General features: G+C 43.4%; 1 protein-coding gene across 6 annotated transcripts in view; it reads right to left on the minus strand.

The window, feature by feature from the left end:
• Positions 1–23,921, minus strand: part of myocd (myocardin) — a 149,259-nt gene that overhangs the window by 36,817 nt on the left and 88,521 nt on the right. For all 6 annotated transcript variants that reach the window (XM_064950622.1, XM_064950621.1, XM_064950626.1 and 3 more), the window contains one exon: positions 19,739–19,957. In XM_064950622.1, coding sequence (XP_064806694.1) covers positions 19,739–19,957 — 219 coding nt within the window. The remainder of the gene's footprint in view (positions 1–19,738; positions 19,958–23,921) is intronic.

Genomic DNA, 23,921 nt, shown 5'->3' on the forward strand with positions numbered 1-23,921 from the left:
TTATCAGAGAAACACAAACGTTCTCACGACCAGAGGGAAGAAATGGGGAGACAGAAGAAGAGAGGGGGGGAACATAAACGACAGAGTAGCACAGACACAAAGACTGGGGGAAAGGTAGCGAGAGTAATAGAGGCAGAGAGAAAGAAGACAGAGATAGCAAGAAAGTGAGAAAGTAAGAGAGATAGAAAGAAAGGGAAAGAGTTCTTGAGACAGATTCAGTGCCAAACGAGGGTTAAACCCTAGTCTGGCGCTGTTCTGTGCTGGGTTCTCATTAAGGTTCCAAAGGGAACACACAGAACCCAAACTAGACGTGACAGATAGGAGGGCTGGGACCAACAGATTCCCAGGACTACTGTAACTCTCTCTTTTTAATTTTTGTCTCTCGCTCCCTCTTTCTCTATCGATGTCTCTCTGTCCCCCTCTTTTCAACATTTCGGACTCTTTCTCAATCCGCCCCCCTCTCTCTCTCTCTATACTCTGTCAATCCTTCTATTGTTCTCCCTCAACCTCACAGACCCTGGGATCAGAGGGTTGAACGTGTGAGCCGGGGCTATCTATCCCTCCCCTTATCTATCCTTATCTCCACTTTCTCTCTCCATCCATCTCTCTCGCAGTCCCTTGGCTGCAGCCAATCTGAATGGAATCCCAAAACACAACAACGGGTGCGATCACACCATCCCGGACCCAGATTGAAGCCGTCTCATGCTAAAGCAAAACAGCAGGGATATTATTTGGTGTCTTTGTGGTTGTTTAAAGTTTGGCAATTGACTTTGCCTCCACTTCAGTCTGGGACGGCTGGCACGTGGCCACAAGGAGAGGAGGAGAGGAGGGAGAGCAGCGAGATATGCCTGGAGGGCATCAGTAGAGAAGGCCCTGCTTCACTACGGCTTTAGGCCTAACTCCTGGTTATTATCGTGGGCTTTGCGAGGTATTCCCAAAAACCTCTGTACACTTTAATATCTGAAAATGCAATAACTCCCGGTCGACTTTGTTGTTGTTAATGTGTGTCTATGACTAATAGTTTTTGATGGATGGAAAGCACTTCAAAAAGAGATACGATTTAGGCTATTTCAAAATGAGATTCCTCTGGCTTCAACAAGTGAGTATCAGACAATCATATTTGGAGCTGCTGGATCGTGAGTCATTAGTTAAGACTTAAAGCACGAGGCTTCTAGTCAGTGTCATTCCTGTCACTCTCACCAGCCCTCACAGACATGAGTTGGAAGGAGAGGAAAGAAAAACTCTCCAAACAAGGTACAATAGCAGATCCAGGAAAGGAGATAAAAGAGAATGGATATAACGGATGGACAGAGAGAAAAGATAGATGGGTAAGAAAAGAAAATATATGGAAAGAGTGGATAGAAAAAAAAGCATGGTAGACAGCAGCTAGAGAGAAAGCAGGGATAAAGAAAAGGGATTTCTAGAGAGGATGGACACCTTTCCAACAAGTCCGTTTGTCAAATGTTTGCCTGCCAGAGCTACCCCGGTCAACTGTTAGCGCTGTCATCGTGAAGTGGAAACGTCTTGGAGCAACAGCGGCTCAGCCGTGAAGTGGTAGGCCACACAAGCTCACAGAACGGGACCGCCGAGTGCTGAAGTCGTCTGTCCTAGGTTGCAACACTCACTACCGAGTCCCAAACTGTCTCTGGAAGCAACATCAGTACAACAACTGTTTGTTGGGAGCTTCATGAAGCGGGTTTCCGTGGCCAAGCAGCCGCACAAAAGCCATGCGAAATGCCAAACTTTGGCTGGAGTGGTGTAAAGTTCACCGCCATTGGACTCTGGAGCAGTGGAAACGCTTTCTCTGGAGTGATGAATCACACTTCTGGCAGTCCGACGGGCTAATCTGGGTTTGGCGGATGCCAAGAACTGAACTTGGTGGAGGAGGAATAATGGTCTGGGGCTGTTTTTCATGGTTTGGGCTAGGCCCCTTAGTTCCAATGAAGGGAAATATTAACACTACAGCATACAATGACATTCTAGAAGATTCTGTGCTTCAAATTTTATAGCAACAGTTTGGGGAAGGACCTTTCCTGTTTCAGCATGACATTGCCCATCGCTCAAAGCGAGGTCCATACAGAAATGGTTTGTCGAGATCGGTGTGAAAGAACTTGACCGTCCTGCACAGAGCGCTGACCTCAACCCCGTCCAACACCTTTGGGATGAAATGGAACGCCAACTGCGAGTCAGGCCTAATTGCCCAACATCAGTGCCCGACCTCACTAATGCTCTTGTGGCTGAATGGAAGCAAGTCCCCGCAGCAATGTTCCAACATCTAGTAGAAAGCCTTCCCAGAAGAGTGGAGGCTGTTATAGCAGCAAAAGGGGGACCAACTCCATATTAATAACCATGGTTAAGGAATGAGTTGTTCGACAAGCAGGTGTTCACAAACTTTTGGTCATGTGTTGTATTTATCTTTCCGTGTCTCCCGAGCGGGTCCTACACTTCCAAACGGTCTGGCTGAAATGAGCTGTCAACCGGGACGTTTTCTCACTCAATGAACAGAGACCAGGGCTATGTTATTGTTGGTAAGACCCAATGCTCCATCAACCCCCCTCCGTCACACATCAGTATAGAGAAGGTAGACGTCCCCCCCTAACTTCTGATTCAGGGTCAGATCTTCACATTCCGCTAATAGTTGAGGTTTTGTCGGGGTCGGGGTAACCTTACCCTAGACCTCTGCTTAAGGTTGCTGATGATGTTTCTTTGACAGAGTGATGTAGTTCAAATATACCCCAAATATACCCCCCCCCCCCCCCACAGTGCAGGAATATGGCAGATGGCAGCCACGGGCCACATGCAGCTCCCCGAGTCGATCACTGTTATCTGTTGGAACGGATTCCACTTGACTCCTCAGGACACACACACTTATTAATAGGCTTGGAAGGGTGTGTGTGTGTGTGCGCGCGTGCGTGTGTGTGTCTTTGTCTGTCCGTCAGTGTATGCGTGCCTGCGCGCACCTGAGTGTGTGTGTTCTTATCTTCACTCTAAGACATTCATCAGGAATGACACTTTCTGCCATTTTGCGTTCAAACTAAACACACAGCTCCATGTTCTGTCTCTGTTCCTCAGGATGTTGAGAGGCTTGACTTATGCAAGTTGTCAGTAAGAAATTACACCGTCGTCACGCTGCCCGATTGATTTGGTACACTGCGTTTTTATTATTTTCCCTGCGATAGGTCATTTGGTCAAACAAACCTCTCTTTCTCTCCTGATTCCAAAACCTGAAACAACAAAGGAGGACCAATAGCTATAGAGTCATGCTCCCAGGGGACAGTCATTGCACTTTAAAAAAATGCTGGATTAAAAACAACCCAATTTGTGTTCTTTGGTAACGCCGGCGCTGGGTAAATTTTGTACTGAACACACGCCGGGTGATTTTGACCCAGACAGTTGGGTGGCACGAATAACCCAACATGTTGGGATTACCCAAACATGGGTTAATTTAACCATTAGTTGGGTACTTTTGACTTTCATGCTGGGTTATGAATGCATTATCAGGAGGTGTGGATTATTAGGCGTGTGGCTTTCAGATCAATCTTATTTCCCACCCGTGAGAGTAGTCATTCGTGTTCATCACGTTACGTTGACATGCTGTATATTGCATTTTTCCTTAATTTTTCTACTAGAATATTAAGATGATCTATTACATATTATAATAAGGCAGTATCTTTCCAACAATGGGATTTGCATAGGCGTTTAGGTAAGTGATACTCTTCTGTAAGCCTTATTGAAGCTACAAAAATGTAAATGTTCAACCTTAACATGTGATAACTATACACCAGAACAGATGAATAGGAATTACATCTACTCTCAACAAACAACTATCTGAAAGCCACCCCCCTTACTCAACTACATCTCCAGTCTTCTGATCTGACCCATTGGGTCATATCTCGATGACCCAGCGCCAATAACTCAGCATTAACAACCCAACCTTGCTCTTTTTAAAGAAAACAACCCAACTAAGTGACCCAACACCTGCAACCCAAATGTTGTTTGAGGGTCGGAAAATAACTGTATTAGCTCTCAACTCCAATGCACACACACACACACCATCACACACACACACACACACACACACCATCACGCACGCACGCACGCACACACACACACACACACACACACACACACACACACACACACACACACACACACACACACACACACACACACACACACACACACCATCACACACGCACACACGCCATCACACACACACACACACACACACCATCACACACACCATCACACACACACACACACACACACACACACACACACACACACACACACACACACACACACACACACACACACACACACACACACACACACACACACACACACACCATCACAAGAAGCAGTAACTGTATTAACCTCTGCACACTGCTCTTGCCAGCGTGGTTTTGGAAACTTGCATTACTGTGTTATTTGAAGGTAATTGGATAAACTAAAGCTGATTCTGTGTACTCGGATAATCAGATTATGAACCAGAGCGTAAATGTTGGTTTTGACCTCAGTGGCTATGACAGTATCCATGTCCAGGACGCATTCTGCCTTTGGGACCCGATTCAGGACCAGTGACCCAGTAGATTTGTAGTGGTTAACATGAACAATTATAATTAATGCATTAATTATTTACATGTAGGCATTCTACTGTAAAACAGCTCCTAAACGCTAAAAGGTAAACATGTGATGTACTGTCCATAGAGACATCATGCAGTAAGACCAAAGAGGCCCTACCGCAGAACAAAGCATGTAACAGTTGCTCCGAGATCAGGGACACACCTTCCCTAACCCCTGCGCTCATCTGATCACACACGCATATTCCACTAGCTCAACGGATCACATACACACACACACACACACACACACACACACACACACACACACACACACACACACACACACACACACACACACACACACACACACACACACACACACACACACACACACACACACACTCCCGTAGCCTTGCTCAGATCGGACTCACAACGTGGGCCATGCGGGGTGAGATTGTGTAGTGTGTCACCACGACCAGAGGTGTCATACTGTCCCCCTCTCCTCTCCCCGCCAGGGTGAGGGATGATATTACTGGATGCCTGTCGGCTGAGCAGTGGACCAAAGCCATGATCAGAAACCAGAGGACTTACAGACGCCACACGGGAAGGAGGAGGAGCGGGGAGCAGGGGGAAGAGGGGAAAGAGAAGGAGAAAGTGGGATGAAACAACAACCGAAATTCAGCTTCGAGCATAGACTAATGGTGTTCCAGGGACAAGCTTACATTCCAGGTCATCATTAAACACTAGGCTGGCTGAATTAACCCAATAGGGTTATTTTTTAAATATTTTTTTTTAAATGCCTGTTACCTTCCCAAAAGGTCTACAATACAGTAGATCAGACACCCCACTGGTAGTCCAATGAATGCCACACACAGTACACAACCCAACCCCCAAACACACACTCTCTCCAGCGCCTCTCTGATAAGCCCTTGGCAGGTGTCAGCTGTCTGAGGAGGCTCCTGGGGGAGAGACTCCCTGATTACCCCTCTGGCTGACTGACTGATTTGACAGCCATGTCTGTTTCTCTGTCTCTGGAGGGATACACCTTGCCACAGTGTTGACAAGGAGGCCATTCACTAACAGCATACTTCACACAGACCTGCTAACTGACTGCTGTGCGTGTATGTGTGTGTGTACATCCATGTGCACGCGCGTGTATGTGTCTGTCTGGGGGTCTGAAAACTTGACTGTTAAAGAAATGTTTCTGTCTCTCGAGACCCTATCTTGGCCGGGGCAGCACTTCACTCACTGCACATCAACTTTATCTACCGACTCTGACTTGGAATCAGACAGTGAGTGATTTGTAAGAGGAGTAAAAGATACTGGATTAGTGAGACAGAATCAGAGACAAAAGTTGTTGTTATCTGTGTGAATGTGTCTGTTTTAGTAATGGAGCCATTAGCAGAGGAGATAACACACAGCTTGCTCTGGGAGAGTGTTTTCACCTCTTGACTTCCAGGGGAAATCTACCGCCTGGGTATAACAGTCAAACCAGGCCCACCACTGAGACAAGAGGTTAAACACACATTGCACCATACCATTTCCAGGGCCCATTGTACAAAATAGAATGTTCCATTTGCAGGTGAAGAAAAGCCATCTCGTCGCCTTGGCCCAATGTGCTGGTATGCCAAACCAAACATAATTTATTCATATTACAAATACCAAAGCCAGTCTGCCGTATTCTTAGTAAATATTGAGTTGGTCCAGCACAGTGATGCGTCTCCTCAGGACCTCACATTTATGAAATCTCATAAAAACATGGGTGGTTTTTCAGTGTGGGAGAGGTTGTAGTGTCCCCTGAGAGACAGACTTCTGAGTGAGGTGGTGTGTGTGTGTGTGTGTTGTCTGTCATATGTGTGTGTCGTGAGTGTGTGTGTGTGTGTTGTCTGTCGTATGTGTGCGTATGTGTGTGTGTGTGTGTTGTCTGTCGTGATTGTGTGTGCGCCCATGTTCGTGTGTATGTGACCTTGTGTTGTAGGGCTTGGCTGTGTATTTAGGTGGAACATTGAGCAGCGTGGAGGTTCTTATCACCCCTGTCTGTTTTGGAGGGGAACATACATCGCCTGCCTGGAGGGATTGCTGCCTGGCCTAGCCTGGAATGTCCTGCTGGAAACGTCTGCTATTGGCTGAACACGACAGGTCACCTGTCAGGTTGCTGGTCAAACTCCATGCAGACAGAAGACGTGAGTGTAGAGGAGATAAATAAGAAGATATTGAGTAGGTTTCTGGGCAGATACAGAGAGCGGAGAGATGACTGGGGAGGAAGATAAGAAGAAAAACATTCAAGAATATGAGATGTTCAATTCCTGTGTGACAGACTGGCTTTCAAACCCAGGTTGTCCATGCAACTCAAGTCTAGCCATTATAGCTCTGGGAGAGAACACAAGTCCTCAGGTTTCAGCCAAAATTGCTCAACACGCAAGCATGGTTCATTGAACTGCCTTCAGTGCAGTGGGTCTACTAGTAGGTCTTGTTTTAAGTGTCCATGTCTGACAAACATTGCTGTTTTGATGTACTGTATCACATGCAGCCAAGAACAGAATTTGCAAACAGTTTCTTCCTCACTCTACCATCCCTCCTACTCCTAATTGAATTGGAAAGCCTACTTGCAAACAAGTCAATATCACAAGACAGTGGTCCATATAAAACAAAAGCAAACCTTTGACACAAAACCCAAATCCTTCTTAAACTCCTCTTCAATTTGTATGAAAATTCCACTCAGGTGTGTTGGAGATGATTGGAATGTAAAATAAATAAAGAAGTAGCATCAAAGTAGCAGAGACTTCCCAAAGACATAATTGCAGGCCAGCCATTTTGACCTGTGATGAAGAGTCAGCTGCATGCATCACTGATAGGATCTCCAAAGCAATGGCTCTGGCCGACCAACATCTCAATATATGAGTTGGTATTCTGTTGTTTTTGCTCTAGCCAATTCCCATAGTCAAGCGGCTGGTATGTCAGCTGAAACCTTTAAAAATACGAGCCTCACAGCCACTCTGCCGTGTTTTGTTTGGCCAATGGGATAGGCAGCTTTCAGGAGACATCTGAGGCAGCATGTGTTGGATTCTCTGCTCTCCACTTTAATGAAGACCACATCCATAAACAGACAAGGAGGCTGGGTATATTGGACCGACTGGGTGTGTAAGGCCTACCAACCCACTGCACTGGTTCATTCTACTGTATCTGCAGGTGAACCACACGTTGGCTCTATTGTGGGAGGTAAGAGATGGAGTCGACGTTTCACTCAATCGTCTCCCAAAGCACCCTGTGTACAAGTGTAGTTTGTAACTACATCACGAGAATAGAGGTGAGGAGCGAAACTGGGATGCCCTTCTATTAAACACCGTGGAGCTTTTCCAGCGGCATCTTTGGAAGAACCATTTCCAGACCCATCTAACCGCCGTGAGCCTCATTCCAAACACCTGTTGAGGTTGGGTTGCCTGAAAATCCAATGGAAACCTTGTGCTTTCCGCCTGCTTCACTAGCGATGGTAGGTCCCTAGGACAGGTGGTTCTGAGGCAGACATGCCTTCATGCTGGGAGGGAAATCATAAACAGATTATATGACTTTTTTTTACAGAATAATAAAAGTGCCTTGATGTTAAGAGTCTGTGTTGTTGTCTGCCACACAAATCACATTGCTTCAAAGTGCTACAAAAGGAGGCATGTGGGACCTGGCGACGCCATTTTGTGTTTGTTGGCCTGCTTGTTGATATGAGTTCTTTATACCCTATAATTGTTTTAATTTACTGATCATTGTCCAGGGTACCGGGATGTCTAGGGCAGGTCTCTGTGTGCACTCCTATCATCCACAGCATGTCTGTAATTACAACCATGTGCTTTCCCATTCAAATGAACATATGGTTCTAACTTTCCCCCTATTTTGACTAATACATACCTGGGTTGTCGACTAGTAAAACCGTAAAATGAATTCTTCTTTTGTTATTTGCAACACATGAGGATGGTTTGGGAGTGGGGAGTGGAGAGGGAGGAATGTTACTGAGAATGATTTCACCTTGCATGCAACCTCTCTCCATCTCTCTCTCCCCTTTATTAATAGTCCGATTGTGTACCTTTGTTACACAGTTGGTAGCACAGAAGATCTGGTTTTCTCTGTGTCTTTGGTTTTAGCAGCTGTAACTCTCTATCATTCTAACATCTTTATCGGGCTTTTATACGGCAGAGAAAAGATTTTGAAACAGTGAAGAAGGAAGCCCCGCATGGAAAACAGAAGACACAATCAATTTCATATGAGAACTTCCTCATACAGCTTTCATCCATTCACATACGGTGCATTCGGAAAGTACTCAGGCCCCTTTTACTTTTTCCTCATTTTATTATGTTACAGCCTTATTCTAAAATGGATTATTTTTCCTCATCAATCTACACACGATACACCATAATGACAAAGCATGAACAGGTTTTTAGACATTTTTGCTAATTTATTTAAAATTTAAAAAAACAAAATACCTTATTTACATAGGTATTCAGACTCTTTGCTTTGAGGCTCAAAATTGAGCTCAGGTGCATCCTGTTTCCATTGATCACCCTAGAGATGTTTCTACGACTTGATTGGAGTCCACCTGTGTTAAATTCAATTGATTAAACATGATTTGGAAAGGCACACACCTGTCTATATCAGGTCCCACAGTTGACAGTGCATGTGCAAAACAGTGCAAAAACAAGCCGTGAGGTCGAAAGGAATTGTGTTGAGGCACAAGTCTGGGGAAGGATAGAAAAACATTTCTGTGGGGGAGAAGGGCCGTGGTCAGGGAGCTGGTCACTCTGGCAGAGCTCCAGAGTTCCTCTGTGGAGATGGGAGAACCTTCCAGAAGGACAACCATCTCTGCAGCACTCCACCAATCAGGCCTCTATGGTAGAGTGGCCAGACGGAAGCCAATCCTCAGTAAAAAGGCACTTGACAGCTCACTTGGAGTTTGCCAAAAGGCACCTAAAGGACTCTCGGGCCATGGTAAACAAGATTCTCTAGTCTGATAAAACCAAAATTGAACTCTTTGGCCTGAATGCCAAGCGTCACGTCTGGAAGAAACCTGGCACCATCCCTACGGTGAAGCATGGTGGCAGCATTGAGCTTGAGAGGATCTGCAGAGAAAAATGGGAGAAACTCCCCAAATACAGGTGTTTCAAGCTTGTGGCGTCATACCCAAGAAGACTCAAGGCTGTAATCGTTGCCAAAGGTGCTTCAGAAAAGTACTGAGTAAAGGGTCTGAATACTTATGTAAATGCGATAGTTCAAATTTTTTCAGTAGTGTGTGTAGATTGATGAGGTAAATAAAACAATGTAATCAATTTTAGAATAAGGCTGAAACGTAACAAAATTTGAAAAATGTCAAAGGGTCTGAAACTTTCCGAAGGCACTGTATATTAAGTCGTAAAGCATAAGTGACACCTCATTTGATGTCAAAATCAATGTTTTGCTTTGTACACATGTATAGGCCTAAACAGTGATGAACGACTAATGGTTTAAATTAAGATTTTAAAAATATTTTCAGCATTAGTGTATTGGTAAATGGCAGTTATCTTTGAATTCTGGGCCTTTATTTTGTTGAATTCAGAGATTAATTTGTTCACCCTTTACACTCGTGGGAGTTGGCCTTTAGGGATAGGGTCTAAATTGAAATGTTTCTTCATAAGTGTTTGGCTCGTGGGGTATAAATTTGCAAATATTTTTTTTTAAATCTGTTTTTCTTTGTCATTATGGGGTATTGTGTGTAGATTGATGTAAAAAAAAATGTTTTTAATCCATTATAGAATAAGGCTGTAACGTAACAAAATATGGAAAAAGTCAAGGGGTCTGAATACTTTCCGAATGCACTGTTAATGCCACACATATTATCAATAACTGAGAATTCAGAATGATCTCTATATCTTTGTCTCCTTCTCCCAGAGTGGAATGAGGTCTCTCTCTTTCGTTTCTCCTCTCCCATGAGCTGGATCAGAGCTGTATATTGTGTTTCTGTTTTCCTTTCCACTGAGTGGATTTCTCTCCTTGGTAAAAAATCACCATTTAAAGCTCTTGTATCCACAATACAACACCTGGAAAAAGAAACTCTCCGTTAATCTCCGCTGCCCTGAGAATCTGATGTGTTTAAAGCGCTAGCTCCTGTCTACCAAACCACATGTGAGAGCTGGGCCAGCAGCGTAGCACACTGTGGCAGGCTAGCAGGAGCACACAGCTCTTTGTTTTACAATAACTCTGTGGGTTAGATTCAGGTCATTGTGGCCTTTCTTGACTGAGCGCATTGTTTAATACGCCACTGTTAAATATCTAATAATAGAATACACTGGAAGTGATGGCCGCATATTTATCGGCAGAGTGGGAGGCGATGGTTCTGCAGAAAGATTTGAATTCCGGATATGTTTTATCTTCCCGGTGAACGGCTGATGAATTAATAAACATGCCGTGCCTTAGATTAGATCAATGGCAATGTTTACGCAGCGACATTTAATCATACCGTATCGCACTGATTACTGGTACCACCGAGACTATATACTGCGTACTTAAGCTACCCAAATCTTTACTCACTTTGTGTGTGTGTGTGTGTGTGTGTGTGTGTGTGTGTGTGTGTGTGTGTGTGTGTGTGTGTGTGTGTGTGTGCTTGACACAGACCAAACAACAAAGTTAACATCAATTCCAGGTAACCTTTAAGCTTCTTTAATGAAGTTAATTGGTCCGCCTCTAGTGATAGATGATTTTGAGGCAACAATTGCTCTCCTAATTCACCCACATTAATCCATGATTTCCTATTTTGTCAAACCCCTAAGCCCGATCCATAGTATTTCCATCTGATTGCTACTTCCCTGTTGGCAGAGGCTTAGGTGAGCAATAGCTTTCAATTACCTCTTAATTCAAATCAAATCAAATTTTATTTGTCACATGCGCCGAATACAACAGGTGTCGTAGACCTTACAGTGAAATGCTTACTTACGAGCCCCTAACTGACAATGCAGTTAAAAAAAATACGGATAAGAATAAGAAATAAAAGTAACAAGTAATTCAAGAGCAGCAGTAAAATAACAATAGCGAGACTATATACAGGGGGGTACTGGTACAGAGTCAATGTGCAGGGGCACCGGTTAGTTGAGGTAGAGTTATTAAAGTGACTATGCATAGATGATAACAACAGAGAACAGTCTATGACTAGGGTGGCTGTAGTCTTTGACGATTTTTAGGGCCTTCCGACACCGCCTGGTATAGAGGTTCTGGATGGCCGGAAGCTTGGCCCCGGTTGTTGTCGGCGATCAGGCCTACCACCGTTGTGTCATCGGCAAATTTAAGGATGGTGTTGGAGTCATGCCTGGCCGTGCAGTCATGAGTGAACAGGGAGTACAGGAGGGGGCTGAGCACGTACCCCTGAGGGGCCCCTGTGTTGACGATCAGCGTGGTGGATGTGTTGTTACCTACCCTTACTACCTGGGGGCGGGCCGTCATGAAGTCCAGGATCCAGTTGCAGAGGGAGGTGTTTAGTCCCAGGGAACTTAACTTATTGATGAGCTTTGAGGGCACAATGGTGTTTAATGCTGAGCTGTAGTCTGTGAATAGCATTCTCACAAAGGTGTTCCTTTTGTCCAGGTGAGAAAGGGCAGTGTGATGTGCAATAGAGACTGAATCATCTGTGGATCTGTTAGGGCGTTATGCAAATTGGAGTGGGTCTAGGGTATTCTGGGATAATGGGATAATGAGCCGTGTAGCCGGCTACTAGGAGTGCCACCTCTGGGTGAGCGTTTTCCAGCTTGCTTATGGTGGAATACAGTCATTCAATGCTGTCTTAGTGCCAGCCTTTGACTGTGGTGGTATGTAAACAGCTACGAAAAATACAGATGAAACTCTCTAGGTAGATAGTTTGCTCTACAGCTTAACACGAGATAGTCTACCTTAGGCAAGCAATAGCTCGAGACTTCCTTAGATATCGTGCACTCTTTCCGTGGCCTCCAACTGCTCTTAAACACTAGTAAAACCAAATGCATACTTTTCAACCGTTCGCTGCCCGCACTCACCCGCCCGACTGGCATCACTACCCTGGATGGTTCTGACCTAGAACATGTGGACAACTACAAATACCTAGGTGTCTGGCTAGACTGTAAACTCTCCTTCCAGACTCATATTAAAAATCTCCAATCCAAAATCAAATCTAGAATCGGCTTTCTATTTTGCAAAAAAGCCTCCTTCACTCACGCCGCCAAACTTACCCTCGTAAAACTGACTATCCTCGACTTTGGCGATGTGTCATCTACAAAATAGCTTGCAACACTCTACTCAGCAAACTGGATGCAGTCTATCACAGTGCCATCCGTATTGACACCAAAGCCCCTTATACCACCCACCACTGCGACCTGTATGCTCTAGTCGGCTGGCTCTCGCTACATATTCGTCGCCAGACCCACTGGCTCCAGGTCATCTATAAGTCTATGCTAGGTAAAGCTCCGCCTTATCTCAGCTCACTGGTCACGATAACAACACCCACCCGTAGCACGCGCTCCAGCAGGTATATCTCACTGGTCATCCCCAAAGCCAACACCTTCTTTGGTCGCCTTTTCTTCCAGTTCTTTGCTGCCAATGACTGGAACAAATTGCAAAAATCGCTGAATGTGGAGACTTATATTTGCCTCACTAACTTTAAACATCAGCGGTCTGAGCAGCTAACCAATCGCTGCAGCTGTACATAGTCCATCTGTAAACAGCCCACCCAATCTACATACCTCATCCCCATAATGTTTTTATTTACTTTTCAGCTCTTTTGCACACCTCTACTTGCACATCATCATCTGCTCATTTGTCACTCCAGTGTTAATCTGCTAAATTGTAATTACTTCCCTACTATGGCCTATTTATTGCCTACCTCCTCAAGCCATTTTGCACACACTGTATATAGACTTTTCTATTGCGTTATTGACTGTACGCTTGCTTATTCCATGTGTAACTCTGTGTTGTTGTTTGTGTCGCACTGCTTTGCTTTATCTTGACCAGGTCGCAGTTGTAAATGAGAACTTGTTCTCAACTAGCTTACCTGGTTAAATAAGGGTGAACAAAAAAATAAGCTGTTATTTACAAAAATACATAATCCACCGCCCCTTGTCTTACCAGACGCCGCTGTTCTATCTTGCCGGTGCAGTGTATAACCAGCCAGCTGTATGTTGACAGTGTCGTCATTCAGCCACAACTCTGTGAAGCATAAGATATTACAGTTTTGAATGTCTCGTTGGTAGTTTAATCTTCCGCGTAGGTCATCTAATTTATTGTCCAAAGATTGCACGTTTGCTAGCAGAATGGAAGGAAGTGTGGGTTTATTCGATTGCATACACATTTTCAGAAGGCAGCCTCCCCCCGTCCCCTTTTTCTCCACCTCCTCTTCACGCAAATCACGGGTATCTGGGCCTGTTCCCGAGAAAGCAGTGTATCGTTTGCATCAGGCTCGTCAGACTCGATAAAGGAAAAAAAGGATTCTACCAGTCCGTGGTGAGTAATCTCAGTCCTGACGTCCAGAAGTTATTTTCGGTCATAAGAGACGGTAGAGACAACATTATGTACAAAATAAGTTAAACAATAAGTTACAAACAAGGCAAATTTACAAACAGAAAAACTATCGGTTGGGGGCACGTAAAACGTCTGCCTTCTTTAGATGCTACTCTCAAAAGCAATCCAGGCCACACTGCTTCTTCTGTCCACGTCAAGCCAGAGAGACAATCATTAGTATAGACAATCATTGTGTTGTCACACAATACTGCTAATCGTTTGTACTAGATTCATGACAGAAAATATGACAATTCAGATTGGTTTCAGTCCAGCCAAGAGACCATGTCTCAATAGTACTGTATAGTTGGCCCATCTCTTCAACGGATCCTGATACCACGGAATTGACTCCTTGAGAGGTATGAGTGGCAGAAGAGCAGCTGGTCCACCACAAGGACTCATGGTTAAGGATTCAATCTGTGACATCATCTCACGTCGTTAATTAACTGTTGGAGATAGACGGCAGACGCGCCACTACTAGTGCCACCTCATCCACTTGAAATACATTCAGAATGAACCATAGTACATGTCAAAATGATGACGTGTCCTCAAGGTCAAGTATGAGGGAATGAATGACGAAGAGTTAAATCTACTCCAGAGAGGGTCTGCTCTCTCTCTCTCTCTCTCTCTCTCTCTCTCTCTCTCTCTCTCTCTCTCTACTACAACTGCAGTCAGTGCCCCTTATTTATATTAGCTGCAAACCAACTTCAACTGTACATTCCAGCTAGGTGAGCATAGACTTGGCGAAGGGGGAGCCAAATATTTCATAGCTTACAACAAAACGTCAACTATCGATGTCCAGTCAACATGCAGGCAGAACTCTTGGCATAATACAGAACATTTTTGCAACAAAGGTAACGATGCCGTATTTATATGGCTGAGCTCAGAGGTCCCTGCTAGTATACGTTTCAATAAGGTTTTACTGTAATACAAGCACAATGTGAAACCAATTACCAACCAGCCCAGGGTCAGTCGGCACTACAAACAGGTTCTCCTGGCCTCTCAGGTTTTATACCGTATGTCGCTCAGATACAATTATTTATTTTCTGTTCTCCCATTCAGGGTGATTTTCACCACGCATTTAACTAATAATAAATGTGTTTACGACTGGTCTTGCGAACTGAGGTAATATTTGCCCTGCGAAATGCCCGATCCATCAACTAATCCTCCATCGTCTTCGAGCCTTTCTCCATTCGGAGCTGAGCAGCGGTCCGATGATGAATGAACATCTGAGTAATTTCACGGTTGAATTAAGAGCTTAAAACAACAGCAGAGGAAAGTACATCGGCACACATTCCACCTGTTGCCTAATGAGACAATGCTGGGCCCTAGCTGTTATTGTGTTTTTATTTTCACATCTGAGATATAGCTTTTGGCAATTGTGTAGAAAGCTCTTTTTGTAAGATGCCAAGAAGTAAACAAATGCTTAGAACAGAACATTACCATATCCACTGAAGCATTACTGCTGTAACCCTGTCTTCAGATCTCTGGCGTGAACACTATCCTATACATTAGTTACAATTACAGTTTTTTCGACATACATTTGTTTGGCAACATAGCCATTCACCAGGTGGATGATATGAGGAGAGCATCAATGTACTCATGATGACATTTCATTAATCAGTCCTCTTATCATTAGTGTGAAAACGGTGTGTGGGTCCACTTAACTGACCTGACCCAGGATCCCAATTATCCCAGTGATCAAGTGATCATCTCCGCTCACTTCATAGACCAATCTGTTCCAGATGGGTGTAATCCCCCATCCGTGGACCAATAATCCTCACCAAATCACCATGGAATCCACATGAAAGCAAGGCATGCAGGGAGAAGAAGGTGCGGCGTGCCACGGAACCCAGATTGAAACAATATGGTTCTCCACTGCAGGTGTCGGAGAACCCAGACGTGCCAAACAACCTTTTTCCCTCAGACCTCTCCTCCTTCCTCCTCCTCATCTCCTCCTCCCTCGTTTCACCAAACGAAAATAGTATTTTTTTCCAGATTTCTATCAGGTAAAGCTGTGGGTTTGTTTTCACTTGAAAACCCTGTGAAGAATTACACTCGCATTGAACCACCTTACAAATCGGTAACCGGAACGCTACCCAATCAAGATCTTTGATGTGGGGCCAGTGAGATTTGATTGCAAGTTTATGAGGCTTGTACTCTGGAAATACCTATCCCATAAATAAAAGGATATCACTATTGGACTCTTCAATCTAAATTTCAGGAAGTCAGTTCTTGGTTGAAGTGTTTCAAGTCTCACGTGATGGGAGTAATCGATCATGTGAATCAACCTGCTCTTGAGAAGGTAATCTGACGTTTAAGGGGTTACATGAGAACATCTGACTTGGAGTGTGTACATCAATAGTGCAATTGTTGCTTCATTTCCTTCTTTCCTCTCCTTCACCTGCATTGATTTGGACGTTATGGATCTGGATGCATTAGGAACTTGCTGTCCAGCTTTTTTATGCCAGTGCAGGATAGAGGAAAGGAGACAAGGAGAGGAAACCACTTAAGACTATCAAGGGGCACCCATAAAGTCCTCTGACTGAGTCACGTCTTCCATACTGAGTAGTGGAGGAGGAAGATTTCTGTGTTATTTCATTGCAGTGAAAGATGCCCTATGAGCTACAATGGGAGGGTATAGGCATCTGTTGCCAAACTTGTGTGAACGATGCCATCCTGTGGACTCTTTCAACACCTTAAAAGACTTGGTATGACTTGGCAAGAGATCTAGCCCTTTTTTCAACTCTAAATCACGATATAAACAAGATACAAGATACAACAAGTCAATTCAAAGTATTTTTTATGTTAAACCCGGCAGAGATACTTTGAAATTAATAATGCTGCATATTGACCTTTAAACAACATATTACAAGTCTACATTAAAGTTTCCCCCTTCACAATCATAACACTGATTAAATCACGTTTTTGCAGGCTGTACTTTTCTACTTTAACCGACTAGGGTGGTCATATGTGATGCTGTGTTTAGGAGTTACAAGGTTATAACGACTGCCAGAATCACACGTGAGAAGCATTCATTCACCCCGAGAGAGAAGAGGAGAGTTCTCATGATTAGATGCCGACTAAGAACATGACCGTCTGGCTAGAGGCCAAGTTTGAGACACTGCTGGGTTTATGTTAACACACACACACACACACACACACACACACACACACACACACACACACACACACACACACACACACACACACACACACACACACACACACACACACACAGACAGAGCGTGAGTGCTGTGCGTGTCCCAGTGGTGCTTGCTGAGGGAGGTGTGTATCGCGTGTTTCCGCGGCTTGCTGCTGTTAAAGAGGTGTGAGGGCGGCTGCGGACTGCAATAAAATCCTAGACGGTCACTGTAACCGTTTTCTTGTTGGGATCTAACTCCTGTAAAACTGGACTCACATTTCACTTCTTAACTGTATTTTCCCTGCAGACATTTACAAAGTGTTCATTTACAACGAGCCTTAGAAACCAGACATTTGGTTTATCGTATCACCATTACATAGTTGCGTAAATTAAAAAGGCGACTTCGAGACCAAATCAGCCTTATCGTTACTTTATATTTGGACTCTGTCGTCAAGTCTTTGGCAAGAGCACTGGGAGACGTGGTCAAGATCCTGAGGCATTTTACTGTTGTTTTTTTTCTCCACTCTCTCGCCCTCTCTATCTGTCTCAGGACTGATTTGAAAGAAGAAGACGGAAGAGAGCGAGAGAGAGAGAGGAGAAAAAAATGAATGGCTAAAAGTTGAGGAGATTCCAGTTTATGTTTGTCTGTCTCTTCCATTACTTTTAGCCACACATGACATCATGGAAAAGAAGTGAGGAGAAGAGAGGAGAGGAGTGGGCTTGAGGAGGAGTGAAGTGGGAAGAGGCTGTATTTCTCTCAGCGTCGTTCCTTCGTTTCGCAGGGAGTCCAGGGGGATACATCATTCTAAAAATACACGTTTATATCACTGGATTCCTCAAATACTTTCATCTTCAGACCCTTGTGATGCCAGTGGCATTTAAGCTGGTTTGATTAGGGCTGTGAAGTTGAAAAGCAGAGCGTACAGATATTTCATCGCAGATTAATCATCAGGTGGCTTTAATAAAATGTTCAAACAATCTTGTTTTATCTGGCGCGGGAAGGAACTTGGCAGGGACTCACCGTACATACTTACCTATTTATCTGGTATGTATGTTGGTAGAAAATATAAGTGATTTACTTTAAAAGAGGCCTGTATGTAACTTTAAGTTACAAAAGAAAATCACTAAAATAATTTTTGCTCATAGATTTACGAAAATCTAGATAGAATTTGTTATCTTGTGTGATTGATTCAGCCAATCCAATCAATCTGCTGATCACTATCGTTAGTATCATTGGGGGCGGCAGTTAGCCTAGTGGTTAGAGCGTTGGACTTCGATCGAATGCCCGAGCTGACAAGGTAAAAATCTCTCGTTCTGCCCCTGAGCAAGGCAGTTAACCCACGGTTCCTAGGCCGTCATTGAAAATAAGAATTTGTTCTTAACTGACTTGCCTAGTTAAATAAAGGTACAAAATATATCTATCTTTACATGATCTGTGTAGCAATATTATTCGTATCTCAGAGCCATTTGCATCGCTAGTTGTAGCCTAATGTTAGCTAGCTAACATTGAACCTGGTTGGTTAGCTACTTGCAGATTCATGCAGGGTAGTTACATTATGAGTTGGGATTATGGTTCATTGTTTAGCTAGCTAGCTAGCTACATGTCTAAAGAAAAGACTCCACTATGTCCATTTCAATAGAATGTTCATGATGTCACTGAGACAACTCTCGATAGACGTTTCTGGTAAATTTACTCTGGCTATCGACTCCGATTTCCGAGCACAGATTAAATTACGAATTTACGAACGTTGAACACCCGTTGAATATGGCCGGTGTCAGTAAACATTGCCAAAAAAAGCATCATTAAATAGTTGCCAGCAGCACAGTTGCAGTCACCAACGCTCTGGATAACATAAAAACAGCCTAACCAGCTCTGCTAGGGGGAGTAAAATGGTCAGAGTGAGGTGTTCTCTCATTTGTGTCAGGAAGTAGCTAGCAAGCTAGCCAACGTTAACCAGCTAGCTTTGGTGCTTGACTGCTGTTGTTAGGGCAGAACGCTCGGATCAACCCTACTCCTCGGCCAGAGCATCCAGTGTGCGTTTACGAATTGAGTTTACAATCACCCAGAGCATGTTCTAGCACTCCAGATTAAATTTACGAACACAACCATAGTATAAACCAGCCTTTAGTCTTGAACTCTTTGGTTGTTTAGTACATGGCCTCACATGTGAATCCTTAAGGAGATGTTTGGGGCTAAAGCATAAGAGTGTGTGAACAATGGGTGTAGAGAAAGACACACCTGTAGGTGTGCCAAAGCATTCAAGGGCCATTTTCTCAAAAGCTGAGGTAACAAGTTTATTAACTTTCAAAGCAGAATTACTTTCCCATTGTTCCAAAACTGTAGTGTATGAAGTCTACTTGTATGCAATGTAACAAACAACATTTCAACATTTCAAATGTTGCTACATAAGAGCGAATCAAGCCGGTCGGTCACAAATGTTAGTCCTGTTTACATCTTCATTTAATTAGAATTATAACTAATATTATTGAAACTCACCATTCTTTCCCCCAATGGTTGAGGGATGCTTCCTGGTTGTGTGGTTACTGGGGTCCTTCCTGTCCCAGGGGTCCTCCTCGTCCTCTTTAGTCTTTAGGTGTCCAGGACTTTGCCTGTTTTCCTTACTGTGGACAGACAGCTCAGTAGTTTTCACTGCATTCATGTCGCACACTGCAACGCTGTGTTCCCCTCTGGATGACTCCTTTACTGGGGGTCCCCCTGTCAGAGAAAGAGAGGACACATCCTGTCACGACTCCATAGGTTGATGTCATAATAACACAGAGGTCACCGTGCTGCATATTGTTGCTGCCTCAGCGTCTGTCAACTCCTGGTTAAAAACAACAACTGGTCAATTCATATCCAACTGACGTTACAAGACGAGAAATACACGCCATAGATAAACGTCACACAACGAGAAATCTACGCCTTCACATTTTGAATGACGCTGTGGTTCTAAACCCTGTGGTTCTAAACCATTATGTTAGTGTGTGCCGTTCCAACAGCCCTACAGCGTTTAGTATTGTCTTTGGTTTAGAAACCACCTGAGCCTGCTGAGACTGGAGTCGGCACAGCGACCAGCATGCTGCATGCGTCTGTTTGTTTACAGTGCTTAAGCCCACGGACACGTCCTGCTTCTCTCGCCATCCACCCTCCACCGCCACAGCAGCCAACTTCTTAATTTACAGAATTTACAAAGAGCAGACCTTCTTCCCCCTCTGTGCAAATATTAAACACACCACACTCTCCAGATTCAGGAGCTTTGAGAGCCCCCACAACGTGTCGAGGTGAAAAACGAGGCCCCTCACTCTCGTCCGTAGACTAGCCAAGTCTTCTGTGCTGTTCTGTCTGGGCCCCGTACATCATCATCCACTGAGAGGCCTCACAGGCCACCACAAACATACATCAGTGTTTTCTTTAATAAGCTCTGTTTGGAGAACCACTCTGATGCTTAGAGGACAATCATTCCCTCATATGTGATGCCTCATAAAAATAGCAGAGGTATCAAAAAGCTAGGCTACGTCGGCTGGTCTGCCGGGTTAGAGTGTTCAGTAAGTAAAGGCCAAGATTGGAGGGTGAAAACTATGAAAAATCTTTTGAATAATGAAATAATCCATTCAAAAGAAAACAATAGTGTAAATGTATCATGAAAACATATTTGAAAGGAATTAAACAAGTGTAATGCTTGGTTCTGCTTCTCTGCCAATAACACTTTACAAGTTCAACTAATGGTCCCAACTAAATCCTTTCCACACTTGTTAACAATACTGCACTATGATTGAAATAAACTTTTACGCCACAGCCATTCACCAAGACTTGACCAAACAGCCCTGTGAGGGAGAGGAGAGCCCATCGGAAACACACTTATCTGTGTGGTAAGACAGATACCGTATCTCGTCCCACAGATACGTGTAGCGTTCGTTGAGCAGACAAAAAAGGGGGCTTGTGTACGGTACATAAACACGAGCTAGGGGGAAACAATAACAAAGCCCAGCATTTACCTCAGAAATAAGACAACACTTACAGTAAATTATCCTCCCTAAAACAGCAGAACAGAGAAAAAATGCCTTCGTGCACTTCTTTAATGAGGTCTTAACTGATGGGCCGGAGGTTGAAAGCCCACCCATCGCCATTGACCGAGGAAGCCCACCCTGGCCATTTTATGTAACAGTGACAGCCTAATAAAGGCTGGGATGGCTGGGACTGGTGTCCTGTGTGGCCTACATGGCTCAGCTATAGGATGAGAACTAAACATTTCTTATGTAAAAAATGTTGTTCCCTCAGTCAATACGTTTTAGGTGGTAGGGGAGAGGGGTGGGTAAAATGAGCCATTGTTACATCCAGCATCACTCCATCAAGGGAAACATAGTATTCTTTTTAACAAAGATATCTACATCTATTTCAGGATGTTGTGTATCCCTGGAAATAATCTGAATTAATGTAAACATGACAGTTTTGAAAACATAGCTTGTCCAAATAAAGTGGTCTCTTGGCTTCAGGACAGGGTAAATTAAGCCGCCTACTGTCTGTTCTGGATGAAATATGACCACTACCTTTTTAAAACCATGTCTATCATTATTTTCCAAACGCAATTCAACACAATCGCCTTTTTGCCTTTTAACCCTTTACACTTTGGGAATTGGCCTTTATGGATAGGGCTAAAAAAAAATGAAAATGCGAAACCATGGTAGAAATGAGTGCTGAGCGATTAACTGACATTTTGGTTAATCGCTCAGTCGGTTCAATTCCATTGAGTTAGTTTTTGTTGTGAGCCCAACTCACCGTTTCTCTAGAGAGAAATCGAATCATTCAAATCACGAGAGAAATCAACTCAAGAACTATGTGAGACGCTGGGCTGAAGGGAATTGTAGGTTTCACTAAGCAAATATTCAAACTAGTACAGCCCAGAACATGATAATTACCTACTGTGACAATAATCCATTGAGCCATTTTTTCCGGCTCAGGCAAAGACTTTTTACGCCTGCTATAATAGGTTAGATGGATACAAACTGCAAGAGAGAGGAATGTCCACAACGATGAGAGAAAGGGACAGAGACAGTTCGTGAAATGATGTCTTATCTTCTTTGAAGAACTAGTAAAATGATTTTGTCAGACAGTTTTGCAGCTAGCTTAGCTAAAGACAGAACAGTATGGGGAGTACAGGGATAACGTTGTCTGGCTGTTTGGCTGCTACTGCCTGAGCAGAGATGAGATGATGACTTTAAGGAATGAGAAGTAATAAAGGCATCTAATAAAAACAAATAAATATTTCACTAAAAAATTGTATTGTTTAATAGTAATTTCTATTTTTCTATTTGTGTCTACCCAATATGGACCTGACAGAGAGAATAGAATATTTTCAATGTTTTAACAATTCAATGTTCACTATTTTTGGCTTTGAAATGTCATTATATAATAATGCATTTAATATATACAATTTTCTATCTACACAGAAATCGAAAAAGAACATGATTATTGTTTTTACAATCACACCGAAACCGAACAAGAAAAACACTAATCGCTCCGCACTAGTAGAAATTGAAAGGGAACAGTTAGGAGATAATGGGAAAATGATTAGACAAAAGGTGGGTACACAACAGTTCACCTGACACAAGACTGAATCCAAACATTACTCTAACCATGTTTCCATCCACCATTTTTTTAATGCTGGTAATGTCATACCGTAAAAAAAAAATTTTTTATGACAGCTGTCACGGAAACAGGAAGTTTCAGTACAATTTTATAAATGCTGTGTGCAATACATCATCACTCACTGACTTTAATCTGTTTGGTGGAAACACACCCCTGGTGGGAAAATGATCATATTTTCTTCATGCAGATTTAGAATAATCGCATGAAAATCTGATGCCAATTGGATGGAAGCCAACTGCTGTTATTTTTTTCGTGCATTTTACATTTACTGTACTTTTTTCTGGATACATTCAGTAACATGATCAAAACAATATTCCTGGAAGATGTGGGGTAGGTGCAACATAAGACAAAAAAACGACAAGGGTTTGAGTGAGATGACTGACTGGTGACTCCAAGTGGACACACACCTCTCCAGAGTGTGAACATTTCCTAAGTCCTTTCAATTAAAGAAGTGTCTTCAAATATAAAGTACTTTTTTGTTTTGTTTTCCTAGCTGTGCCGTTTAGGAACTACACCAAGCACACGTGTAGTTCTTTCATTTGAAACACAACCCTGCAATCACACATTTACTGCTGTTGTTTACGCAGTCAACAAACGGTCCATTATAAATCGCAATCTGGAGAGCATGATTTGAAAGCTTGTTCTATTGCCAATATGACTAGCTAAACTATATGATACAATCTAACAGTGTTAGGCTTTCATAAGGCAATTCAGAGAAACAGACTTATAAGTACATTCAGGTGCGTGTGCGGCAAATGGTTCTTCACAATAAACAAACGTCGGCTCATTCTGTTCAGAACAACCCAGGGTATGACGCCATGTCATCTTGTAACTGTACAACTAACAGGCTCATTCTGTTCAGAACAACCCAGGGTATGATGCCATGTCATCTTGTAACTGTACAACTAACAGGCTCATTCTGTTCAGAACAACCCAGGGTATGATGCCATGTCATCTTGTAACTGTACAACTAACAGACTCATTCTGTTCAGAACAACCCAGGGTATGATGCCATGTCATCTTGTAACTGTAC

The sequence above is a fragment of the Oncorhynchus masou genome, chromosome 31 (assembly GCF_036934945.1).
Source record: "Oncorhynchus masou masou isolate Uvic2021 chromosome 31, UVic_Omas_1.1, whole genome shotgun sequence".
NCBI lineage: Eukaryota > Metazoa > Chordata > Actinopteri > Salmoniformes > Salmonidae > Oncorhynchus > Oncorhynchus masou.